This window comes from Entelurus aequoreus, linkage group LG16, assembly GCF_033978785.1.
Source record: "Entelurus aequoreus isolate RoL-2023_Sb linkage group LG16, RoL_Eaeq_v1.1, whole genome shotgun sequence".
Taxonomy (NCBI): domain Eukaryota; kingdom Metazoa; phylum Chordata; class Actinopteri; order Syngnathiformes; family Syngnathidae; genus Entelurus; species Entelurus aequoreus.
In genome coordinates, this window is record NC_084746.1 from 30,501,940 (window position 1) to 30,522,852 (window position 20,913).

The following is a 20,913-nucleotide window of genomic DNA, read 5'->3' on the forward strand; positions in this document are numbered from 1 at the left end:
AAGATGTAGGTTATCTGTTAGGAATATTACCATCTGTGTTTAAACTTGATTCATGTTGATTATGCCTGCAGCACAATGCCAAAAAAAGAAAGGATACAGCCCTCTACTGGCCCCTGGTCCATATTTTTGGCCCTGTATTGCGTTTCAGTTGTTTAGTCTGAGCATTAAGTGAGAAAGACCATAAGTTACAACTTGATGGAGTTTTCATCAAGTTAAGGGAAGAAGGACAGATTTTCACATTGAAGTTTTTTCCATTTGGGTATTTATTTTTGTATTTTTTTTCAAAGTTCATGTTGCACTGTTCAATGTTCAATATTAACGTGCTTATCTTTAACAATAAATAGCCTAATAATAAACCAGTGTTTTGTTGCTTTTCATGTCTTCCAAGCCTATGATAATGTGAATTAACTCATTATGACCATCATTTGTTGACACAAAAGAAATGGCAATCACTTTTACCTACAAAGGACACACATCTAAGTAGTTAGCTTCCTATTATCAAATTTAATTTGACATTCATTTCCATATTGTGTAAAGGACCAAAAAAACAATTCCTGCCCTTTTCTGACTTTGAGCCCCTGCCCCTCTATAATCATGTGCACGTCCCTGCTCGTTAATATAGTTCATTTTTTAACTGTTTTTTAATCAAAGAAACAATCGCTGGAAGCAGTTATAAGTTAAGATGTGGTATTTAAATTATTCTGAAATATTGACTGTCATTTTATTTGTGTGTTTTTATTGTAAACATTCCATAAGGTGGTGTCATATCCCTATGCTTTGACATCATTATTTTGAATTTTTAATAACCGAAAACATTTTTGTAGCTCAAGAGCATTTTTTAAACAATACAGGAAAAAAAGGAAATAATAATTATATTTAGATTTTTTAACACCGAAACAAAAAACACATTTGTAAAACAAGTCATACCAAATAACTGAAAAATATCGCTATTATCCCAATAGTATCGATCCAATGCCAATACTGCCCTGGTGTCGACGACATCGACAATTGGATCGATGCGCCCACCTCTCGAGGTGAGATCAATTAGCTAAATGCAAATGAGAAACTTAACAGTCCCACCAGAGCAGCTCGATTAGCATTCACTCTGTTTTTTAGTAACTTTGGGACAGGACAGGAAATTATTCGACCAATGTCTGAAAAGGCTCCACTTCTAAACTACCGACTCACCACCAGCCCGGAGGTGAATAATGTAGCCGCAAACAGGAAAGCCAAGTGGGCCGGGGAGCACCACGTTCCTCGGTCTACCCCCACCGCCATCATCAAAACCACCCGAAAACTTGGTGTACTTCTCGGGGTTGTTATTCCAACTTTGCTGTCTATGTTTAGCGTTGTCGTGTTCCTGCGAATTGGTAAGTAAGAGGAACATGTGTCTTCTACCGGTTCATCATTCATTGGCAAACAAATGGTAGATGCTAACCACATGGCCAGGGGACTCATGGTAGCAAGATGGTCAGGGGACTCATGGTAGCAAGATGGTCAGGGGACTCATGGTAGCAAGATGGTCAGGGGACTCATGGTAGCAAGATGGTCAGGGGACTCATGGTAGCAAGATGGTCAGGGGACTAATGGTAACCACATGGCCAGGGGACTAATGGTAGCAAGATGGTCAGGGGACTCATCCATATGGTTAATTATTGTCTTAACTTAAGTTATAGTTAAAGTACCAAAATTGTCACACACACACTAGGTGTGGCGAAATTATTCTCTGCATTTGACCCATCACCCTTAAACACCCCCTGGGAGGTGAGGGGAGCAGTGGGCAGCAGCGGTGGCCGCGCCCGGGAATCATTTTTGGTGATTTAACCCCAAAAGTTGTCTAAATATGTTATCCATTTTACAATCATGCCACCCTCATTATTTATTGTTCATTTATGCCACGTGAAAAATGTGTTACTTAGTTTACAAATGTATTTCTTCCTGAGACCCAGTAATGTATTGTTGTCCTCTGGAAGGGACAAGCATTACTACGACTATGTTTAAAATGTGAAAATACAACAAAAATAAAATCGGTTGTATTTCAAATAGGCTTTTGAGTGATGTAATTTTTTTTAGGGGTTTATCTGTTTAAATCAGGTGTGTCAAACTCATTTTAGGTCGGGGGCCACATGGAGAAAAATCTACTCCCAAGTGGGCGGGACTGGTGAATAACTTAAAAATGAAGACAATTTCAGATTGTTCTTTGTTTAAAAATAGAACAAGCACAAATCATAATGTTAGTTGTTGTTTTTTTACACTTACATGTTGCGGTTAATCATTTATTTGTCGTTATTTATATTTTCTGAATAAATTAAGTGATAATGTTCATCAGCCAACTCATTGGTGTCTATCAAGATAAAAAAATATATCAAAATCAAATTACAGGATGTTGTTTATGTAGTTTGACCATTTTCCTCAACTGATGTACATCATGTGGTTTATTTTGTACATATGTAGCATCATCTACAAATATACAAAGAATTGCTGTTGCGATATCCAGTGGACACATTTAGAACAGCTGTTTCTTCCATTCAAAATTTTCATGTTAATTTTTATACTTAGCAAACTCATCCCGCGGGCCGGATAAAACCTGTTGCGGGCCTGATCCGGCCCTCGGGCCATACGTTTGATACCCCTAGCTTAAATAGAACAGTTTTTCCCAAAATAGTAACCATGTGGCATGTTTTGTGGGCAAGAGTAATGATTGAGTTTGTGTTTATTTGGAACATGCATGCATACAACATGATACATCACAATTTCCAGTTTCTCTGTTCAACATGTTCGAAAAGGAGTAGGAAGAAGCAGAGCTTATTTAATCCTACCCCTTTTCCTTTACATAGCAGTTGCAAAAACTTTTGTTCAATTTCTGTTCTCAATTTATTCTCAATATACTCCATAACTAATAACATTAAAAATAAATAAATAATAATTACTGAATTAAGTTATATTTCACATGGTGAGATAAATAAGATTATCTAGAAAATGAATGGATGGATGGAATAAATTCAGAATGTTCATCATGGTTCTTTGTACTTTGTATCCATGTATTGTGTTTTTAAAGGTAGAAAGAGGGGTTTTTTGGATTACATTTGGGTACATAGTCATTTTTAAGCGACTGATACTTTTGTAGGCTACATCCAGGACTTTTTATATAAAAAGATTAGTATAATCAATGAATGTTTCAGAAAAACATGTTAATTCTACAGGATTTTGTTTTATATTGCGCCAAAATAAATCAATTTAACAGCCAAACTTGTTCTCTCTTGTTACAGGATTTGTTGTGGGTCAAGCAGGACTCTATCAGTCCATCGCCATGTTCTTAGTGGCCTACATCATCATCACAATGACTGTCCTTTCTGTCTGTGCCATCTCAACTAATGGTGCTTTAGATGCAGGAGGTGCCTACTGTATCTTTCTTTGGTCATCCTTACTACAAATTGTTATGAGTCGCTTTACTCAGTACTATGGTGTTTAATGTGGTTTGCATGAAAAAGGTTCCTTAAGAAGAACCTCCAGACATGATCAGTCGAGCACTGGGTCCAGAGTTTGGCGGGAGCATTGGAATCATGTTCTTCTTAGCCAATGTGTGCGGCAGTGCTCTTTATGTTTTGGGTCTGGTTGAAGCCATCATTTCTGCTTTTGGCGTCCCAGAGGGTTGGTGGACCGAGCAAATTCTAGTCACGTCTTGATGCACGTACGATTGTGTCTAACTCATTTTTTGGTTTGTTTCAGAGAGTGTAGCAGTTGTTGGAGGCTCTTATCGGGTATTGCCTTCCGGATACTGGTGGTCTTTGCTCTATGGCACAATCCTGCTCTTCATTTGTTTCATTGTCTGCTTGGTGAGAATGGCTTGTCAATTGATTTGTCACTCATTGTCATTTTATTGTAAACTTAAAGAACACTATTCAAAGCACCCCCTTCCCATAGAAATTAAGTGAAATCAAAATACAATGGGGGTGATGTTCCAAGGCCCATGAAAAAATGTCAAAAATGTCAAACTGCATATAATGAATGCAACCATAAAAAAGCCCTAAACATGTTATTGATACCTTGCGCTGTTATTAATCATGTTTTAGAGCCTGTTTTTTTTTTTATAGCTACACTGTTGTTTTTTACAGGTAGGCGCCCATATTTACGCCAAAGCCGCTTTTATCATCTTTCTTATCGTCACAACAGTCTTGGCATCCATCTTTAGCAGTTTTTGCATCGTGGGGCCCAGAATAATCACACTTCCAGAAACCTCTGCTATAAACGACTCCACCCACGCCACCGCCAACTATACTGGCCTCCGACTCCATACCTTGGATGGCAACCTACGGTGTACGTCTTTGCATTGTTGTGATGTTGAATGGCCTAGGTTTCCATTAAGTAAATCTGTACAAACAAAATACGATAAAGTACAATACTTTTTTTTTTAGTTTCTAGCTCCACAACACCTGTATAAGTCTTCTTTTTTGTTTCCTTGTAGCCAGTTACACCGTTGACTACACCACTGGGACAATGATGAGTTTTGCCACAGTGTTTGCAGTCATGTTCAACGGTTGCACAGGAATCATGGCAGGATCCAACATGTCTGGTAAGATAGTCCTCTACACAAGTTAAAATATAATTTGTTAAGCGTTTGTGCAAGTTTAAACCGATCACAATGCCTGCTGATGCTAGGCTGTCAACTGGCTCAACCGTTGGGTCTCGAGCCAACCTTTTTTCTGTATGGTTGCATTGGGGTTTTTTCCGGTTTAGACAAATGTATCATTGGTGTGTTCATGTTCTAAATAAACTAAAGAAAGAAATATTTACTCTGTTCTTTCTCTTTTGTGCTTAGTCTCCACAATGGAGTTACTGTAAAAATATCAAACAACCTCAAGTTGGAAGTTTTTTTTCATCTCTAATTTAAAGGACTGTTTACTTATCTGTCAAACTAAATTCCAACATTCAGGTAGGGAAGAATATTTGTAAAAAAACAAAGTGTACAAAAGGCAGACAGTTTTTACATTGTAGTAGTTAATTTGGCATCTTTGGAAAAATACAGCGAAACGATATAATGTAACAAAATAGATATGTTGGAACTAATAACACATTTGTCCTGAAATGAATGTAAACATTTTTTTTTAAAGGCATGTCTTACCCAATTATGTAAATTATATATGACATGGATTGTATTCCATCACGTGACTTTTGAACGGAAGTAAACAAAGTGGTGGGCCACCAAACCAACATTGCTACTGTGTAGCAAACAGTGCAAACTGAGTATGCAAGGGGCCTAGCTCTTAGCATTAAAAGCAGATAAGATTATAACATGAAACTATGCAATATAATCTATCCTTTTATTGTACGTTATCAAAAAAAGATTTGTCGAGCGATCTCAAGGATTATCTGTCTGTCGCGTTCGCAGACTTGTCGAACTATCTGGTTCTCCAGACATCATTGTACGTGACAAAACATATGAAAACTTGGAAAAACATGGACATCTACGCTTTCTTTGTGTGTGGCTGGTTCAAGGAAATTGGTATCAAGACTCTCCCGGTTAAATCATGCATAATTTCTGCTCGGGTGAGGTTGCATTTATAATTTAACTTTGTCTACAGCCATTTTTGTTGCACGCGCCGTTTGAGTGAGAGTGTTTTTTTCCCGTCTTTATCAAAATATAACTATAGAAGTCAACATCGTAAGTGCTGAAAGCTTCATTTATGATTGCTGCCTTTGGTAAAAGCTCACATTTACTTTATTATATAAACTCCCCCAGTTGGTGCTTTATGAAACACTCGTAGCAAAAATCAGTTTTTAAAAACTCTGAAACAAGACAAAAGACAAATGTTATCAAGAGAATACCTAAATGGGAAGTAGTAAATGTTAAAGGAAATCAAATCAATTTTTAACAAAGGGATCACTGCAAACTTGTGCGTTTTTCGACTCAATTTGCTCTCTTGGACGTGAGTGTGTGCCACTTTTTTCGTAGTTTTTCTTAAAATCTTGACATTTTTCACCCTGCTTGATTACCCTATAGAAGAACTCAAAATAAACTTTTATCCTTTTCGCGTTTTGAATGGTTCCAACATGCTGAAACAACGCAAGCATAGGACATTTTTCTTTGAGAAAAGCAAAATGCCGCCTAGAACGCTTTGACAACAGACACTCGCGAGCCCACCACTTCAAGTTTCGCATAGTTAATGAGCTGGACGTGACGTCCAGTGAATACTACCTATTGACACCACCTCAGCCACGCCTCCGCCACCACAAATAGATTGCCACTATGTTAGAAATACACGTTACTAAAGTTAAAAAATTAACTTATTATATAGAGTACAGGCCTGAAGTTTGGACACACCTTCTCTTTCACAACACAACTGATGTTCCCAACCCCATTGATAAAGCAAGAAATTCCACTAATCAACCCTGATAAGGCACACCTGTGAAGTGAAAACCATTTCAGGTGACTACCCCTTGAAGCTCATCGAGAGAATGCCAAGAGGGTACAAAGCAGTAATCAGGGCAAAGGGTGGCTATTTTGAAGAAACTAGAATATTAAACATGTTTTCAGTTATTTTACCTTTTTTTAACTACATAACTCCACGTGTGTTCATTCATAGTTTTTACACCTTCAGTGACAATCTACACTGTAAATAGTCATGAAAATAAAGAAAACACATTGAATGAGAAGGTGTCCAAACTTTTGGCCTGTACTGTATATGAGCCTATGTCCAATTATAGCCTGCCTCTAATTAAGGTACAGACCTTTTTTGTAGTGCAGGTAAATAAACAACCCGGCTATAATTAGAGCATTCACCGTATCCTGAGTGAGATCTGAGGAGCTGTCTGTGTGTGACAATGTGTCAATAGAAGAGGTTTGATAGTGATGCCTCCTATTATGTTGTCCCCAGGTGACTTGAAAAACCCTGGCTATTCCATCCCCAGAGGAACCTTAGCCGCTGTTTTAACAACTTTCATCACATACAACCTGCTAGGTCTGCTGGCTGCATCCTCTTGTGAACGGTTAGACACACATATACACAATCACTGTGGTGACAACGTTGTTGTATTTTAGTATTAAGACGCAAAATTCCCTAAGTCCTTATAAGGAATGATATTGCCTGAGGGTTATGTCATCAGTGTCAATGACTGGAAGGTAAAACATGTCCCTGATTGAAGATAATTTAACCTTTCAGAATGATACTCAGCTCCTCCCCAGGAGAGCGCAGGAGTGTTAAGAAGATTGAGTCAGAAGTGTTTGACATTTTAATTCATCACATTCATAAAGCCTCCGTTATTTCAGAGGGCATGTTTGTTAAAGTGCCGGCATCCTTTGTGTGCCTGTGTACATTAATGCAACTTCAAAATCACCCACCCACCCATACATGTTTCTCCATTTGGGACTCAAAGCAGACCTGGGAATGCCTCTGGGTCCCCCCAGTGGAGTTGGAAGGGGGCAACAGCTGAGATGGTTGCCACTGCTACCCAGATATCAGAATCAGAATTATCTGCCAAGTATGTTTTAGCAAACAATGAATTTGACTTGTGAATAGGATATTCTATATACCAAAATAAAATTAATCCTAAATTCCCCCAAAAATATCTTCATTAGAAAAAATGCCATTCAGACTGAATTTAAAATATTTTACATATTGGGAGTGCGCCTAAACAACAAAAAAAAGACCCAGTATTAATTTCATCTTGGGAATTTTATCCTTTATCTTTAGTCGCCTTCTTCAAAGAGACTACAGCTTCATGGGTGTCATCAACATTTGGCCGCCTCTTGTCACAGTCGGTATTTACTCCTCGGCCATGTCCGCTGCCATGAGTAATCTCATAGGAGCCTCCAGGATCCTGTACGCCCTCTCCAAAGATGACCTGTTTGGTGAGACAACCTGTTTGTATTTGTTCATCAACTTCATGCTTTAGTTCGCCATACTAAATATCAGCTAATGATATTACTGTAGTTGATTAATCTCCTGGCAGTTTTCTTTAACGTGAAAGGATGAAATGACTCATGGAAATAGCTAAGGTCATGCTCACTATTAAATTATGTATTTTGTCCTCCAGCTAGGTTCATAGCTACAATGTCTACCCTTGCTGAGTCAGCAATTTATCAGCCAGACATCTGAACGTCTGAATATGTGAGAAGTGCAAGAAAATTAACTCTTATTAATTTTGTCTTAGTTTTCCTGAGTGAGGCATGTTCATTTGAATAGCGGCATTTCAAAACAGATGGCCTGCAGTGTTGACTTTCTCTGCAGAGACACAAACCCTATCAGCGTGTGTTTTGTTTAAGCACCAGTGCCCGATGACTCAGTTGTTTATCTGATTAAGAACCAGGAAAAGCAACTTTGTGTTTAACTGTTTTTTGTTTTTTTATTAAATGCTGCAGGTGGTGTCCTGGCTCTCACAAGGAAGACATCCCCCAGTGGTAACCCCTGGGCCTCGGTGCTTGTCTCCTGGTTGCTTGTACAGGTAGAAGGTTGCACTACTCGTTCATCATAGCATAGCTCCAAACAAAATACTTAAAACTGTAATGATATATAATATAACATACTTAATTTAGTGTTATAAGTAGTTGTCCACTGTTTCTGTGTGCCTGCTAAGAATAATGCTATATAAATCTACTTATAAACTATGCAAGAAAATGATTAATTGTTTGCCGCTAGATGGTGCTGTTTGCTGGGAAATTGAACACCATTGCTGGCATTGTGACCATCTTCTTCTTGTTGGTGTATGCTGCTGTGAACCTGGCTTGTTTGGCTTTGGAGTGGGCATCAGCGCCAAACTTTAGGTATGGTAAAGAATCTAGCCATTATTTCAACTGGCACATGACATAATGTAGCTGTTTTTTGTAATGGTTTATTTTGAACATGCCTCAAAGTTTCACGGAAGTACATCACATGTTTATACCTGCACAGTTCAACTTGCCCGAAAAGGAGTAAGAAGAAGCAGAATTTTTTTAAAGCCTACTCATAGTCCATGTCTTTGCAGTGACTGATAGTTTTTTCACATCTCAAGGTTAACATGTTCCTATTTTCTTATAAGGGGTACACTAATCAAAGTGAACTTTGTATGGCACAGATAATGTGTAATAGTAAAGTTCATACATTTTGTAGAAAGCCTACTCATACAAAATGAAGGAGCACACATTTACAGAAACTTTGTATTGTAATAAGTAACATATGATAACAAAATATATTATATAAATAATTCAAATAATAAATAGGTACTGGAGTTACAACTGACAGAAACATTGTAATGAAAAAATAAATGCATTATAGATAATGCCTCTTTTTACAAAAAGTGAATTCATTTTAGTTTCACTACTTTTAGATTGTTCCGTGTCGTGTTTGTGTGTCCTCAGTTGCTCTGTTTATTGCTATTCTGAATGTTGCTGGGTCGGGTTTGGTTTTGGAATTGGATTGCATTGTTATGGTATTGTTGTGTATTGTTTTGTTGAATTGATTAATAAATTCATTAAAAAAAAAGAAAAAGTGAATTCAGGATCAATTATATTGGCAACCTTGCTTATGAGCATTCCTCTTCCTCCATGTGCCTTATAACCAGCAATATACAGTATATTATCCAAACTGCCCTTGTTAGCAGTATAATTAGTGAGTGAAATTAGATTTGTTTATGATTTTTTTCCCCATATTGCCACACAATAATTCAAACTTGGGAACACTAGTGAACACTCAAGAATATTGAATGATTTTGTTTTATCCTTTATCTATGCATGGTGCAATCGTATGTATGCAATAAGTATGTAGAGTATTATCAAAAATGTTTTAATTTTTTTTTTATTGCATTTTACTTTTGTTGCTGTTTGAAAAAACAGCGCTTGTGGCAACTGGTTGCAGCTGCTCTTGTGTTCTTCAATGTTTCTCTCTTGTTTTTTTGCTTTATACCTTTTTGGTTTAAACCCCATTCGGGACTGCGCAACGAGGGAGGGGTAGCACTTTCATGATTTTAGCGCTACTTTTAATAATTTGTTGTGGACTCTTTAAATCTGCGCTTAAACCACATTCTGTAATGTACCCATTGTGGGATAAAGGAGTTTATCCCCTCCTATGATTTTGCTCTAGAAAATGTAATTTACATGCTTTCCTTTTGTTTTTCTCGAATTAAGACCCTCATTTCGATGTTTCACGTGGCACACCTGCACGCTGGGCATTCTTGGCTGCTTGGTCATGATGTTCCTGATCAGTGCCATTTATGCTTTCGCCAGCATAGCATTTATGCTGCTGCTCCTAATGGTGATTCATTACTTGGGCCCCACCAGCAACTGGGGCTACATTAGTCAAGCACTCATCTTCCACCAGGTACACACACACACACACACACAACCTCAATTCGTAATGAAATAACATTATGCAGGATTCCACCCCCTACTTGTGTTTTCTCAGGTCCGCAAGTACCTCTTAATGTTGGATGTGCGTAAGGACCATGTTAAGTTCTGGAGGCCTCAGGTGCTTCTAATGGTGGCAAACCCTCGCAGCTGTGTTGGCCTGCTAACATTCATAAATGACTTAAAGAAGAGTGGGCTCTACGTCCTGGGTCATGTGAAGCTAGGATTACTTGGTAAGTATTTACACTAGGGGCAAGAGGGGGCAGAGCCCCCTTAAATGTCTTGCCCCCTCAAAACAAACTGTTTGAAGTTGAGAAGGTACAAACCCCGTTTCCATATGAGTTGGGAAATTGTGTTAGATGTAAATATAAACGGAATACAATGATTTGCAAATCCTTTTCAACCCATATTCAATTGAATGCACTACAAAGACAAGATATTTGATGTTCAAACTCATAAACTTTTTTTTTTTTTTGCAAATAATAATTAACTTAGAATTTCATGGCTGCAACACGTGCCAAAGTAGTTGGGAAAGGGCATGTTCACCACTGTGTTACATGGCCTTTCCTTTTAACAACACTCAGTAAACGTTTGGGAACTGAGGAGACACATTTTTTAAGCTTCCCAGGTGGAATTATTTCCCATTCTTGCTTGTTGTACAGCTTAAGTTGTTCAACAGTCCGGGGGTCTCCGTTGTGGTATTTTAGGCTTCATAATGCGCCACACATTTTCAATGGGAGACAGGTCTGGACTACAGGCAGGCCAGTCTAGTACCCGCACTCTTTTACTATGAAGCCACGTTGATGTAACACGTGGCTTGGCATTGTCTTGCTGAAATAAGCAGGGGTGTCCATGGTAACGTTGCTTGGATGGCAACATATATTGCTCCAAAACCTGTATGTACCTTTCAGCATTAATGGCGCCTTCACAGATGTGTAAGTTACCCATGTCTTGGGCACTAATAAACCCCCTTACCATCACAGATGCTGGCTTTTCAACTTAGCGCCTATAAAAATCTGGATGGTTCTTTTCCTCTTTGGTCCGGAGGACACAACGTCCACAGTTTCCAAAAACAATTTGAAATGGAGACTCGTCAGACCACAGAACACTTTTCCATTTTGTATCAGTCCATCTTAGATGAGCTCAGGCCCAGCGAAGCCGACAGCGTTTCTGGGTGTTGTTGATAAACGGTTTTCGCCTTGCATAGTAGAGTTTTAACTTGCACTTACAGATGTAGCGACCAACTGTAGTTACTGACAGTGGGTTTTTGAAGTGTTCCTGAGGCCATGTGGTGATATCCTTTACACACTGTCGCTTGTTGATGCAGTACAGCCTGAGGGATCGAAAGTCACTGGCTTAGCTGCTTACGTGCAGTGATTTCTCCACATTCTCTGAACCCTTTGATTATATTACGGACCGTAGATGGTGAAATCCCTAAATTCCTTGCAATAACTGGTTGAGATAGGTTTTTCTTAAACTGTTCAACAATTTGCTCACATTTGTTGACAAAGTGGTGACCCTCACCCCATCCTTGTTTGTGAATGACTGAGCATTTCATATAATCTACTTTTATACCCAATCATGGCACCCACCTGTTCCCAGTTTGCCTGTTCACCTGTAGGATGTTCCAAATAAGTGTTTGATGAGCATTCCTCAACTTTATCAGTATTTATTGCCACCTTTCCCAACTTCTTTGTCACGTGTTGCTGGCATCACATTCTAAAGTTAATGATTATTTGCAACAAAAAAAAAGTTTATCAGTTTGAACATCAAATATGTTGTCTTTGTAGCATATTCAACTGAATATGGGTTGAAAATTATTTGCAAATCATTGTATTCCGTTTATATTTACATCTAACACAATTTCCCAACTCATATGGAAACGGGGTTTGTACATTATAATGTATCCACAAATGTATATATTACAAATTAACAAAATTATCCGCGGTAGTGGAAAAATCTGCTGAAAAAGGGACACGCTACAACACTAGTATGTCATCTCCCCTCTTTTCTGTCAATCACCTGTGTCAGGCTACGCGAGTCCGCGCGCACACAGACACGTACAGCCCTCTACTCAGACCTCCGTTAAGCAGTGTCGACGAATTGAAATTTAAACAAAAAGTTGTCAAACAAAATCTATTCATATTTAATTTTGTCTTGTAAATGGGTGTGACAAATTTTGGAATATATCCAATCAGAGTTCTTTAATCGTGTACAATATGAGAGTGGGTGGGGATTACTCCGGGTGAGCCAATCAGATGCTTTTCATTGTGAAATGAGGAAGTTGAATTTCTCAACGGCGGCGCCAAAACAAAAAGGTGATGATTTAACACTTTCTACATCGTAATATGTGAACACCCAGGGAAAAGTGAAGAACCTGACCTATTTTAGCAGGCGAGCCATCAATCAGCACATCTAGACTGTAAGTTAAAGCTGTGTGTATTTGCTGCTTGGTGTTCTGTAGAAACGAGCCGTTTCATCGAAAAGAGCTATCAGTTGCTATTCCTGTTTAAACGGTGATGAAAACGAATATGTAGGCTACAATTATTTGTGTCAATGTGAACATCTCCATGCTTACAGGTCAGAGTACACAATGAAATAATTAGTTTAAAAGAACAGGAGGAACTGTTGACTCCCTGTTACTTGGTACAGTAAAACACAACTAGGTAAAAAAAACATAACCGCACTGCCTACACTCTAGACCAGACCTGGGCATTCTGCGGCCCGCGGGCCGCATCCGGCCCTTTGTACGTCCCTGTCCGGCCCGCGTGAGGCCAATTATAAATTACAAAATACATTTAAAAAAGTATCTATTTCGAGTGTGCAATACAACGGTGCTGCTTTTGTTTTGAAAAGCGTTATTTGTATTACTTCCGTGTGGACGTATGCTCGTGCGCGCAGCTGCAATCACAAATTACAAAATAAATTTTAAAAAACGTCTTTGTCGTGCGTGCAATACAACTGTGCTGCTTTTATTTTGAAAAGTGTTATATGTGCGTATGTCCTGTGAGGGAAGGCGCACAGCGACAAGTGATGCCCGGTTATCCCCGAGACGCTAAAAAGAGAAAAGTTGATGACTAATGGCGTGTTTTCAACAAGACATGGACTGCCAAGTAAAGGTAAAGCCGTGTGCTTATTTGTGGTACACATGTTGCTCTGTTTAAAGAATATAGTGTACCGACCTGCTGAAGTTGATGTTGTCTTCTTGAGTTGCTTAAATGAGTGAGGAGACGTGCGTGTGGAAGGAACGAGATAAGTTGAGCTGTGTTAGTATAGCTTGCTCAATAAAAGTTTAAAAAGAGCGTCAGACTTAGTGTGCACTTCTTCTGGACGCTACAATTGGTGTCAGAAGTAAAACTTTGTGCATACTGCACTGTTTGTGTGCTACGTCATCGGGAGGTACGTGCCACGTGAGGAGCTCGCCGCAAAGAGAGAGAGAGACAGAGAGAGAGAGACAGAGAGAGAGAGAGAGAGAGACAGGTTTACAGGTGCAGCCACGCTGCTTGCCACGGGGGGAATTCCGCTCTCAATGAAGACTCCCAGGTTTGATGGCAAGGCGAACTGGGAGGCATTTCATCCCACTTCTGACATCAATCGTAGCGTCCAGAAGAAGTGCACACCAAGTCTGATGCTCTTTTTAAACTTTTATTGAGCAAGCTATACTAACACAGCTCAACTTATCTCGTTCTTTCCAAAAGGAAAACCAATCCTCACTCCTCATTTCCGCAACAGCAACGCTTCTTCCTTCTTCGCCAATCACCTTACAGGCGTGCTACGTTCACAACAAAGAGGATGCAGGATAAAGTGACAGAAATTAAAATTTTTGTATTGTAATATACATCAGGAAGTGTTGTGTAAGAAAGTGTTAAAAATAAAACCATCAAAAGCCATCTGCTTTTGTATAAAGATAAGTTAGGTTAAATGAAAATATTATTATTATTATTATTATCCATCTTACGGTATATCAAAAATAATTTGAGCAAAATTTAATTGAAATATTGTCGGTGTGGCCCTCCAGCAGTGCTCGGGTTGCTCATGCGGCCCCCGGTAAAAATTAATTGCCCACCCCTGCTCTAGACATTGTAAAGTTTCTGTCTAAGGGAATGAGTGGGGAATGCAGAGCCTTTGAGGCATGATGCAGCTGACCTGATGATAAACTAGTTTGAGATGAATGTTTTTGTAGTATTCATAATACTACTGTACTTTACAGTTTTGTAAATATTGACTGTGTGACGTCCTAATAAAGTTAAATTCAGTTTAAGAATTAGGCCATCAAGTTAAATGTTGTGATGATTGATAACATGTGGATGAAGGATACTTTATTTCATTTATTTTACTTTTGTTTCTTTAGTTTTGATAAATTGCCACCTACTTGTGGTTAAGAGCTACCAGCAGGAGCTTAGTCTTCAGCTGGGACACCAAAGTTGTACAGGTGTGAAGGTAGAGGCCTGACAAAGTGCAATCCTCTTCTCCAGGTTGGAGTTGGGCACACAGGTCCTGATTTACTAAAGGTTTGCGTTTACTAAAACACGTGCCAAGCTGATGATCTACACGTGTGCAAAGTGGATTGGGTCTCTTAAGTGAACAGAATAAGGCATGCAATCTATTTTGCATCTGTCGTCATTAAAATGCAAAATATATACAGATGTAAAATGCCCACAATACTCGGAGGAGAAAATACAAATATCCATCCATCCATCCATCTTCAACCGCTTATCCGGAATCGGGTCGCGGGGACAGCAGCTCCAGCAGAGACCCCCAGACTTCCCTCTCCAGAGCAACATTTGCGACTTCCTCCTGGGGAATCCCGAAGCGTTCCCAGGCCAGAGAGGAGATGTAATCCCCCCATCTGGTCCTTGGCCTGCCGCGGGGCCTCCTCCCAGTGGGACGTGCAACGAGGACCTCCCTAGGGAGACGCTCGTGAGGCATCCGCACGAGATGCCCGAACCACCTAAGCTGGCTCCTTTCCAAGCGAAGGAGCAGCGGCTCTACTCCGAGTCTCTCTCGGGTGACTGCACTTCTCACCCTATCTCTAAGGGAGATGCCAGCCACCCTTCTGAGGAAACTCATTTCGGCCGCTTGTATCCGCGATCTTATTCTTTCGGTCATTACCCACACTTCATGACCATAGGTGAGAGTAGGAATGTAGATAGCTCGGTAGACCGAGAGCTTTGCCTTCTGGCTCAGCTCCCGTTTCGTCACAACAGTGCGGCAGAGAGACTGCAATACTGCCCCAGCTGCTCCGATTCTCCGGCTGATTTCCTTCTCCATCTTTCCCTCACTCGTGAACAAGACCCCGAGATACTTAAACTCCTCCACCTGGGACAGAGTCCTGTCCCCTACCCGGACTGTACAAACCATCGGTTTCCTGCTGAGAACCATGGCCTCAGATTTGGAGATGCTGATCCTCATTCCAGCCGCTGAACACTCGGCTGCGAACCGATCCAGTGAGAGCTGAAGGTCACGAACCGAAGGTGCCATCAGGACCACATCATCTGCAAACAGCAGTGACGCAACCTTTAGCCCCCCGAGACGTATACCCTCTCCGCCATGGCCACGACTCCGCCTAGAAATCCTGTCCATGAAAATCACAAACAGGATAGGTGACAGAGCGCAGCCCTGGCGGAGACCAACCCCCACTGGAAACGGATCCGACTTACATCCAAGCACCCGGACACAACTCTCGCTTTGGTTGTACAGAGATTGGATGGCCCTCAACAGGGTTCCCCTCACTCCGTACTCCCTCAGCACCTCCCACAAGAACTCCCGAGGGACGCGGTCATACGCCTTCTCCAAATCCACAAAACACATGTAGACTGGATAGGCATACTCCCAGGCCCTCTCCAGGATTCCCGCAAGCGTAAAGAGTTGGTCAGTTGTTCCACGACCAGGACGGAATCCACATTGCTCCTCTTGAATCTGAGGTTCGACTATCGGCCGGACCCTCCTTTCCAGTACCTTGGCGTAAACTTTCCCAGGGAGGCTGAGTAGTGTGATACCCCTGTAATTAGCACACACCCTCTGGTCCCCCTTTTTGAAAAGGGGAACCACCACCCCAGTCTGCCACTCCCTCGGCACTGTCCCAGACTTCCACGCAATGTTGAAAAGGCGTATCAACCAAGACAGCCCATCAACACCCAGAGCCTTCAGCATTTATGGACGGATCTCGTCAACCCCCGGAGCTTTGCCACTGTGGAGTTGTCTAACTACCTCAGTGACTTCACTCCGAGAGATCGACGTCGATCCCCCATCATCCTCAGGCCCTGCTCCTATCAGGGAGGGTGTGTCTGATGTATTTGGGTTCAGGAGTTCCTCAAAGTGCTCTTTCCAACGCCCCACGACTTCCTCACTTGAAGTCAGCAAAGTCCCATCCTTGCCGTACACAGCTTGGATGGTTCCCTGCTTCCCCCTCCTGAGGTGCCGTATGGTCTTCCAGAACAGCTTTGGTGCCGCCCGATAGTCCTTCTCCATGGATTCCCCGAACTGCTCCCACACCCTCTGCTTAGCCTCGTCCACAGCCACGGCCGCTGCCCTTCGGGCCCGTCGGTACCTTGCAACTGCCTCCGGAGTCCCCTGGGATAACATACCCCGGTAGGACTCCTTCTTCAGTCGGACGGCTTCCCTGACCACCACTGTCCACCAGGGTGTTCGAGGGTTACCGCCCCTTGAGGCACCTAAGACCTTCTGGCCACAGCTCGCATCTGCAGCTTTAGCAATAGAGGCTTTGAACATTGCCCATTCCTGTTCAATGTCCCCAACCTCCACAGGGATGGCAGAGAAGTCCCGCCGGAGGTGGGAGTTGAAGTCCTTCCGGACAGAGGACTCCTCCAAACGTTCCCAGTTCACCCGCACTACACGCTTGGGTTTGCCAGGTCTGTCCAGATGTTCCCCCGCCATCTAACCCAACTCACCACCAGATGGTGATCAGTTGACAGTTCAGCCCCTCTCTTCACCCGAGTGTCCAAAACATACGGCCTCAGATCAGCTGATACGATTACAAAATCGATCATTGATCTTTGGCCTAGGGTGCTCTGGTACCAGGTACACCTATGAGCATCCTTATGCTTGAACATGGTGTTTGTTATCGCAAGTCCGTGACTAGCACAGAAGTCCAATAACAATCCACCACTCAGGTTCAGATCAGGGAGACCGTTCCTCCCAATCACGCCAGTCCAAGTATCACTGTCATTGCCCACGTGCGCGTTGAAGTCCCCCAGCAAGACTATGGAATCCCCTGCCGGCGCCCCATACAGGACCCCATGCAAGGTATCCAAGAAGGCTGAATACTCTGAACTCCTGTTTGGTGCGTATGCACAAACAACAGTCAGAGTTTTCCCCCCTCCAACCCTAAGGCGAAGGGAGGCGACCCTCTTGTCTACTGGGGTGAACTCCAACGTACAGGCACTCAGCCGGGGACTCGTGAGTATCCCCACACCCGCCTGTGCCCTCACACCCTGAGCAACTCCAGAAGTGAACAAGGTCCATCCCTTGTCCAAGAGTGTGGTTTCAGAGCCCTTGCTATGCGTAGAGGTAAGCCCCACCAGATCCAACCGGTAGCGCTCCACCTCTCGCACCAGCTCAGGCTCCTTCCCCACCAGCGTAGAGACGTTCCACGTCCCGAAAGTCAGCCTCTGCTGCCCCGAATTGGTCCGTCCGGAGCCTCCACTTTCACCGCCATCCACTTGGCAGCGCACCCGAAAATACAATATAATATACAATATACAAATATAATTATTGATAATGTGATTTATCAACACTCATAGTACACTCTATTTTATAAAAATTGCACACTTTGTTTAGTGCGTGGTATTTGGATCTTAGTAAATCAGGCCCCTACTGAAGCTAACAACCAAATTCTATGAAGTAGGTAATGTTACTATTGTATAAGCACAGAAAAAAGTGCTGGAGCATGGTGGAGCAGTGTGTTCACGTGATGCCCCCTTCACATTTCTGACTGCCCCCTCATATATGCCTGCCTTGCACCAACCCTGTTTACGGGACATCACGCCTTTCTGCTAGTCAGGGCACAGGTGGCTCCTCTACATATGCACGTTAAAATATTTGGATTCAAACCTGCACGTTTTAACACATTGTGACAAAAAAGCTTTAATCAAACATTTGACTTTGTGTGGTTCGACAGATGAGTTGCCGTCTGATCCTTTACAGAGCCGGTACAATTCATGGTTGACCTTAGTAGACAATCTGAACATTAAGGCATTTGTTAACCTCACCCTAGCCGAGACTGTTCGACGTGGAGTCCAGAATCTGCTGTTCATCACAGGCTTTGGTAGGTACAGTCTCTTTATTGTTCATTTCATTAACTTGATTTAAAATTTACAAAAATAATTTTCCATAATGGTCCCTAGGCGGAATGAGGCCGAATACTCTTGTCTTAGGTTTCTATGACAACTGCTCTCCTCAAGACCACCTCCATGGCAAAATGATTCTGTCTCCTGGCAGTAGCTTGGATGCAGTGTGCCCAAACAAACAGTCCCCTTTATTCCCTAATATACGTGATGTTGATGGACCCAAAGACTTGGAGGAAGAGGAGTATGTGTCTGTGATTGCAGATGCTGTCAAAATGGGCAAAAATGTGACACTGGCTCGATATTTCAGCCAGTTCAACCGGGAAGAAGTTTTAGGCTCAACAAGAAAGGCTGGCCCTCACCAAGGCATGGCGGGGCCATTTGTCGACGTTTGGCCCTTAAATCTGCTCCGACCTGACAGCCGCAGCTACGTGGATATCTGCTCTCTATTTCTGCTGCAGCTGGCCTGTGTGCTGCATGAAACCCGTGCGTGGAGCCAAGCCAGGCTTCGCCTCTTCCTCTGTGTAGAAGAAGGCATCAGTCTGCAGGATGAAGAGGCGAAGCTTCAAAAGATGCTGAAGGAGCTCAGGATATCGGCACAGGTGCAGATGGTGGCCTGGGACAAGGTGGTGGCGCTGCACTGGCTGAGCCGAAAAAGGGAGGGCAAGGTGGCAGATGAGAACGGAGATTGGACTGAAGCATACCCCAACAATGCCGCTCAGCTGACTGATGAGTACATCCACGCCGTCAACAATTTTATTCGACTACAAGGAGCACCCCAGCCTGCTGTGCGCTTCCTGTATTTGCCACACCCGCCCGCGGATACAAGCCGCTACCAGGCCTACTTGCACCAGGTGGACCTGCTGAGTCGAAACTTAGGGCCGACGATGCTCGTTCATGGAGTCACTCCTGTTGTTACGACTGAGATTTAGATTTTATCACACTCATGCAATCATCCCCATTCTCTTTCACTAATTGCACATGGGGTACTTAGCTTGTAGCAGAATCTGCTCCACTACTTACATTTAATTTCACACTAATTTATCAAGACACCTAAGGGGATTTGTCAACACCGTTTAATTTGAAATGCTAAATATTAGAATGCTCTTAATATGCAGTTTCCACTTATCTTAGTATTGTTTGTTTTTGTTTTGTTTTTAAATGCTTCACAAATACTGTAACATTAACATCTTGTGCTGACATTTTTGCTATTCAACATGACTGAAAAAAAGCAGATCTTATTTTAATCCTATCCTTTTTCACATATTCCTAATATTTGTTAAACACCAAATCTTGTACATGTTGACACTATACGGTATTACACTGAATTGTGTTCATATCCTGTGTTTAAGAATCACCATTTTCTAAATAAAGAGAAAAGAATGAACAATATGCAGCAATGGATGGATGGCTTATTCAGTGATTAAAATTGTTTTTTATATTAAGTTGGTTTTAAGAAAAGCACCTGAGCAATGTTAATGGAAAATAAAATAAAAGGAAAGAGTAAATAGGAGTGAATATATAATTTGAATAAGTAAAAAATTGGGATACATATATGATGTACTATAAATACTGTATATTGTGACACAAATTGTAGCGTTGCAAATTTTGAGGTAGAAGGATCCTTAAATGTTTTTTATTGGTACTTAGCTGTCAATATCACTTACACATGGGTAACAAATATAATTGTAATAGTTACATCATACCATTTTCCTGTAATTATTGAAAGAGCAATACTAATTCGGTCCAGCTTCTCTGGCTATGCAAAAGAGATAAATTGTTACCTCATACTGTTTTTCCCTGAATTATTGAAAGCATTACACTGATTCTGCCCAGCTTTTTTGGCTTTTCTTAAGAGATGTCTTTGTAATTGTTAGTCTGTTTGCAGGATCACGCAAAAAAAAAAAAAAGATTGCCCCGTTTCTCGAGAAAGGTTGGCATGCAAAAAATGATGGTAATAAAAAGACATTGGAATTATAGTAGATTAACAATACATGTATTTGTCACCACATTTTTTGGTACGGAACATAAGTTATGGTACAGATGTGTACCAACAACCGAGTTACCACCTTGAATGAATACATGACATGAAAAGGTAGATGAGACACGCGAGCCTAGGGGGGGTCAAAGTGCCAGGGCATTTCATAGTTGTAGACAGAACACAACTGAAATAATGCCTGCACATTGTGTTGCATACAGTCACACACAAATCCGAACAGTAGAAACAAGTGACACTGGCAATAACCTTAATTAAAGAGTTTACTATTAGCACATGTTTTGACCTTGACA

General features: G+C 41.5%; 1 protein-coding gene across 2 annotated transcripts; it reads left to right on the forward strand.

The window, feature by feature from the left end:
- Positions 1–1,027: 1,027 nt before the first annotated feature.
- LOC133630833 (solute carrier family 12 member 9-like) lies at positions 1,028–20,016 on the forward strand. 2 transcript variants are annotated; one of them, XM_062022611.1, is made up of 14 exons: positions 1,028–1,370; positions 3,270–3,404; positions 3,514–3,651; positions 3,730–3,836; positions 4,116–4,317; positions 4,466–4,573; positions 6,876–6,987; positions 7,692–7,849; positions 8,360–8,442; positions 8,637–8,761; positions 10,100–10,292; positions 10,377–10,551; positions 18,459–18,605; positions 18,685–20,016. In XM_062022611.1, the coding sequence occupies exons 1-14, from the start codon at positions 1,151–1,153 to the stop codon at positions 19,554–19,556; spliced, it is 2,775 nt and encodes a 924-aa protein (XP_061878595.1). In that variant the 5' UTR covers positions 1,028–1,150; the 3' UTR covers positions 19,557–20,016. The 2 variants fall into 2 exon arrangements, with proteins under 2 accessions (XP_061878595.1, XP_061878596.1); XM_062022612.1 differs by having other exon boundaries at positions 1,052–1,201.
- Positions 20,017–20,913: the final 897 nt, after the last annotated feature.

What these genes read in the sequence shown, in the direction of transcription:
- LOC133630833 (XM_062022611.1), top strand. Translation starts at nt 1,151, where the DNA reads ATGTCTGAAAAGGCTCCACTTCTAAACTACCGACTCACCACCAGCCCG. An exon ending in TGCTTTTGGCGTCCCAGAGG is followed by an intron (nt 3,652 to 3,729) that starts GTTGGTGGACCG and finishes GGTTTGTTTCAG; the next exon opens with AGAGTGTAGCAGTTGTTGGA. An exon ending in TGTGAAGCTAGGATTACTTG is followed by an intron (nt 10,552 to 18,458) that starts GTAAGTATTTAC and finishes GTGGTTCGACAG; the next exon opens with ATGAGTTGCCGTCTGATCCT.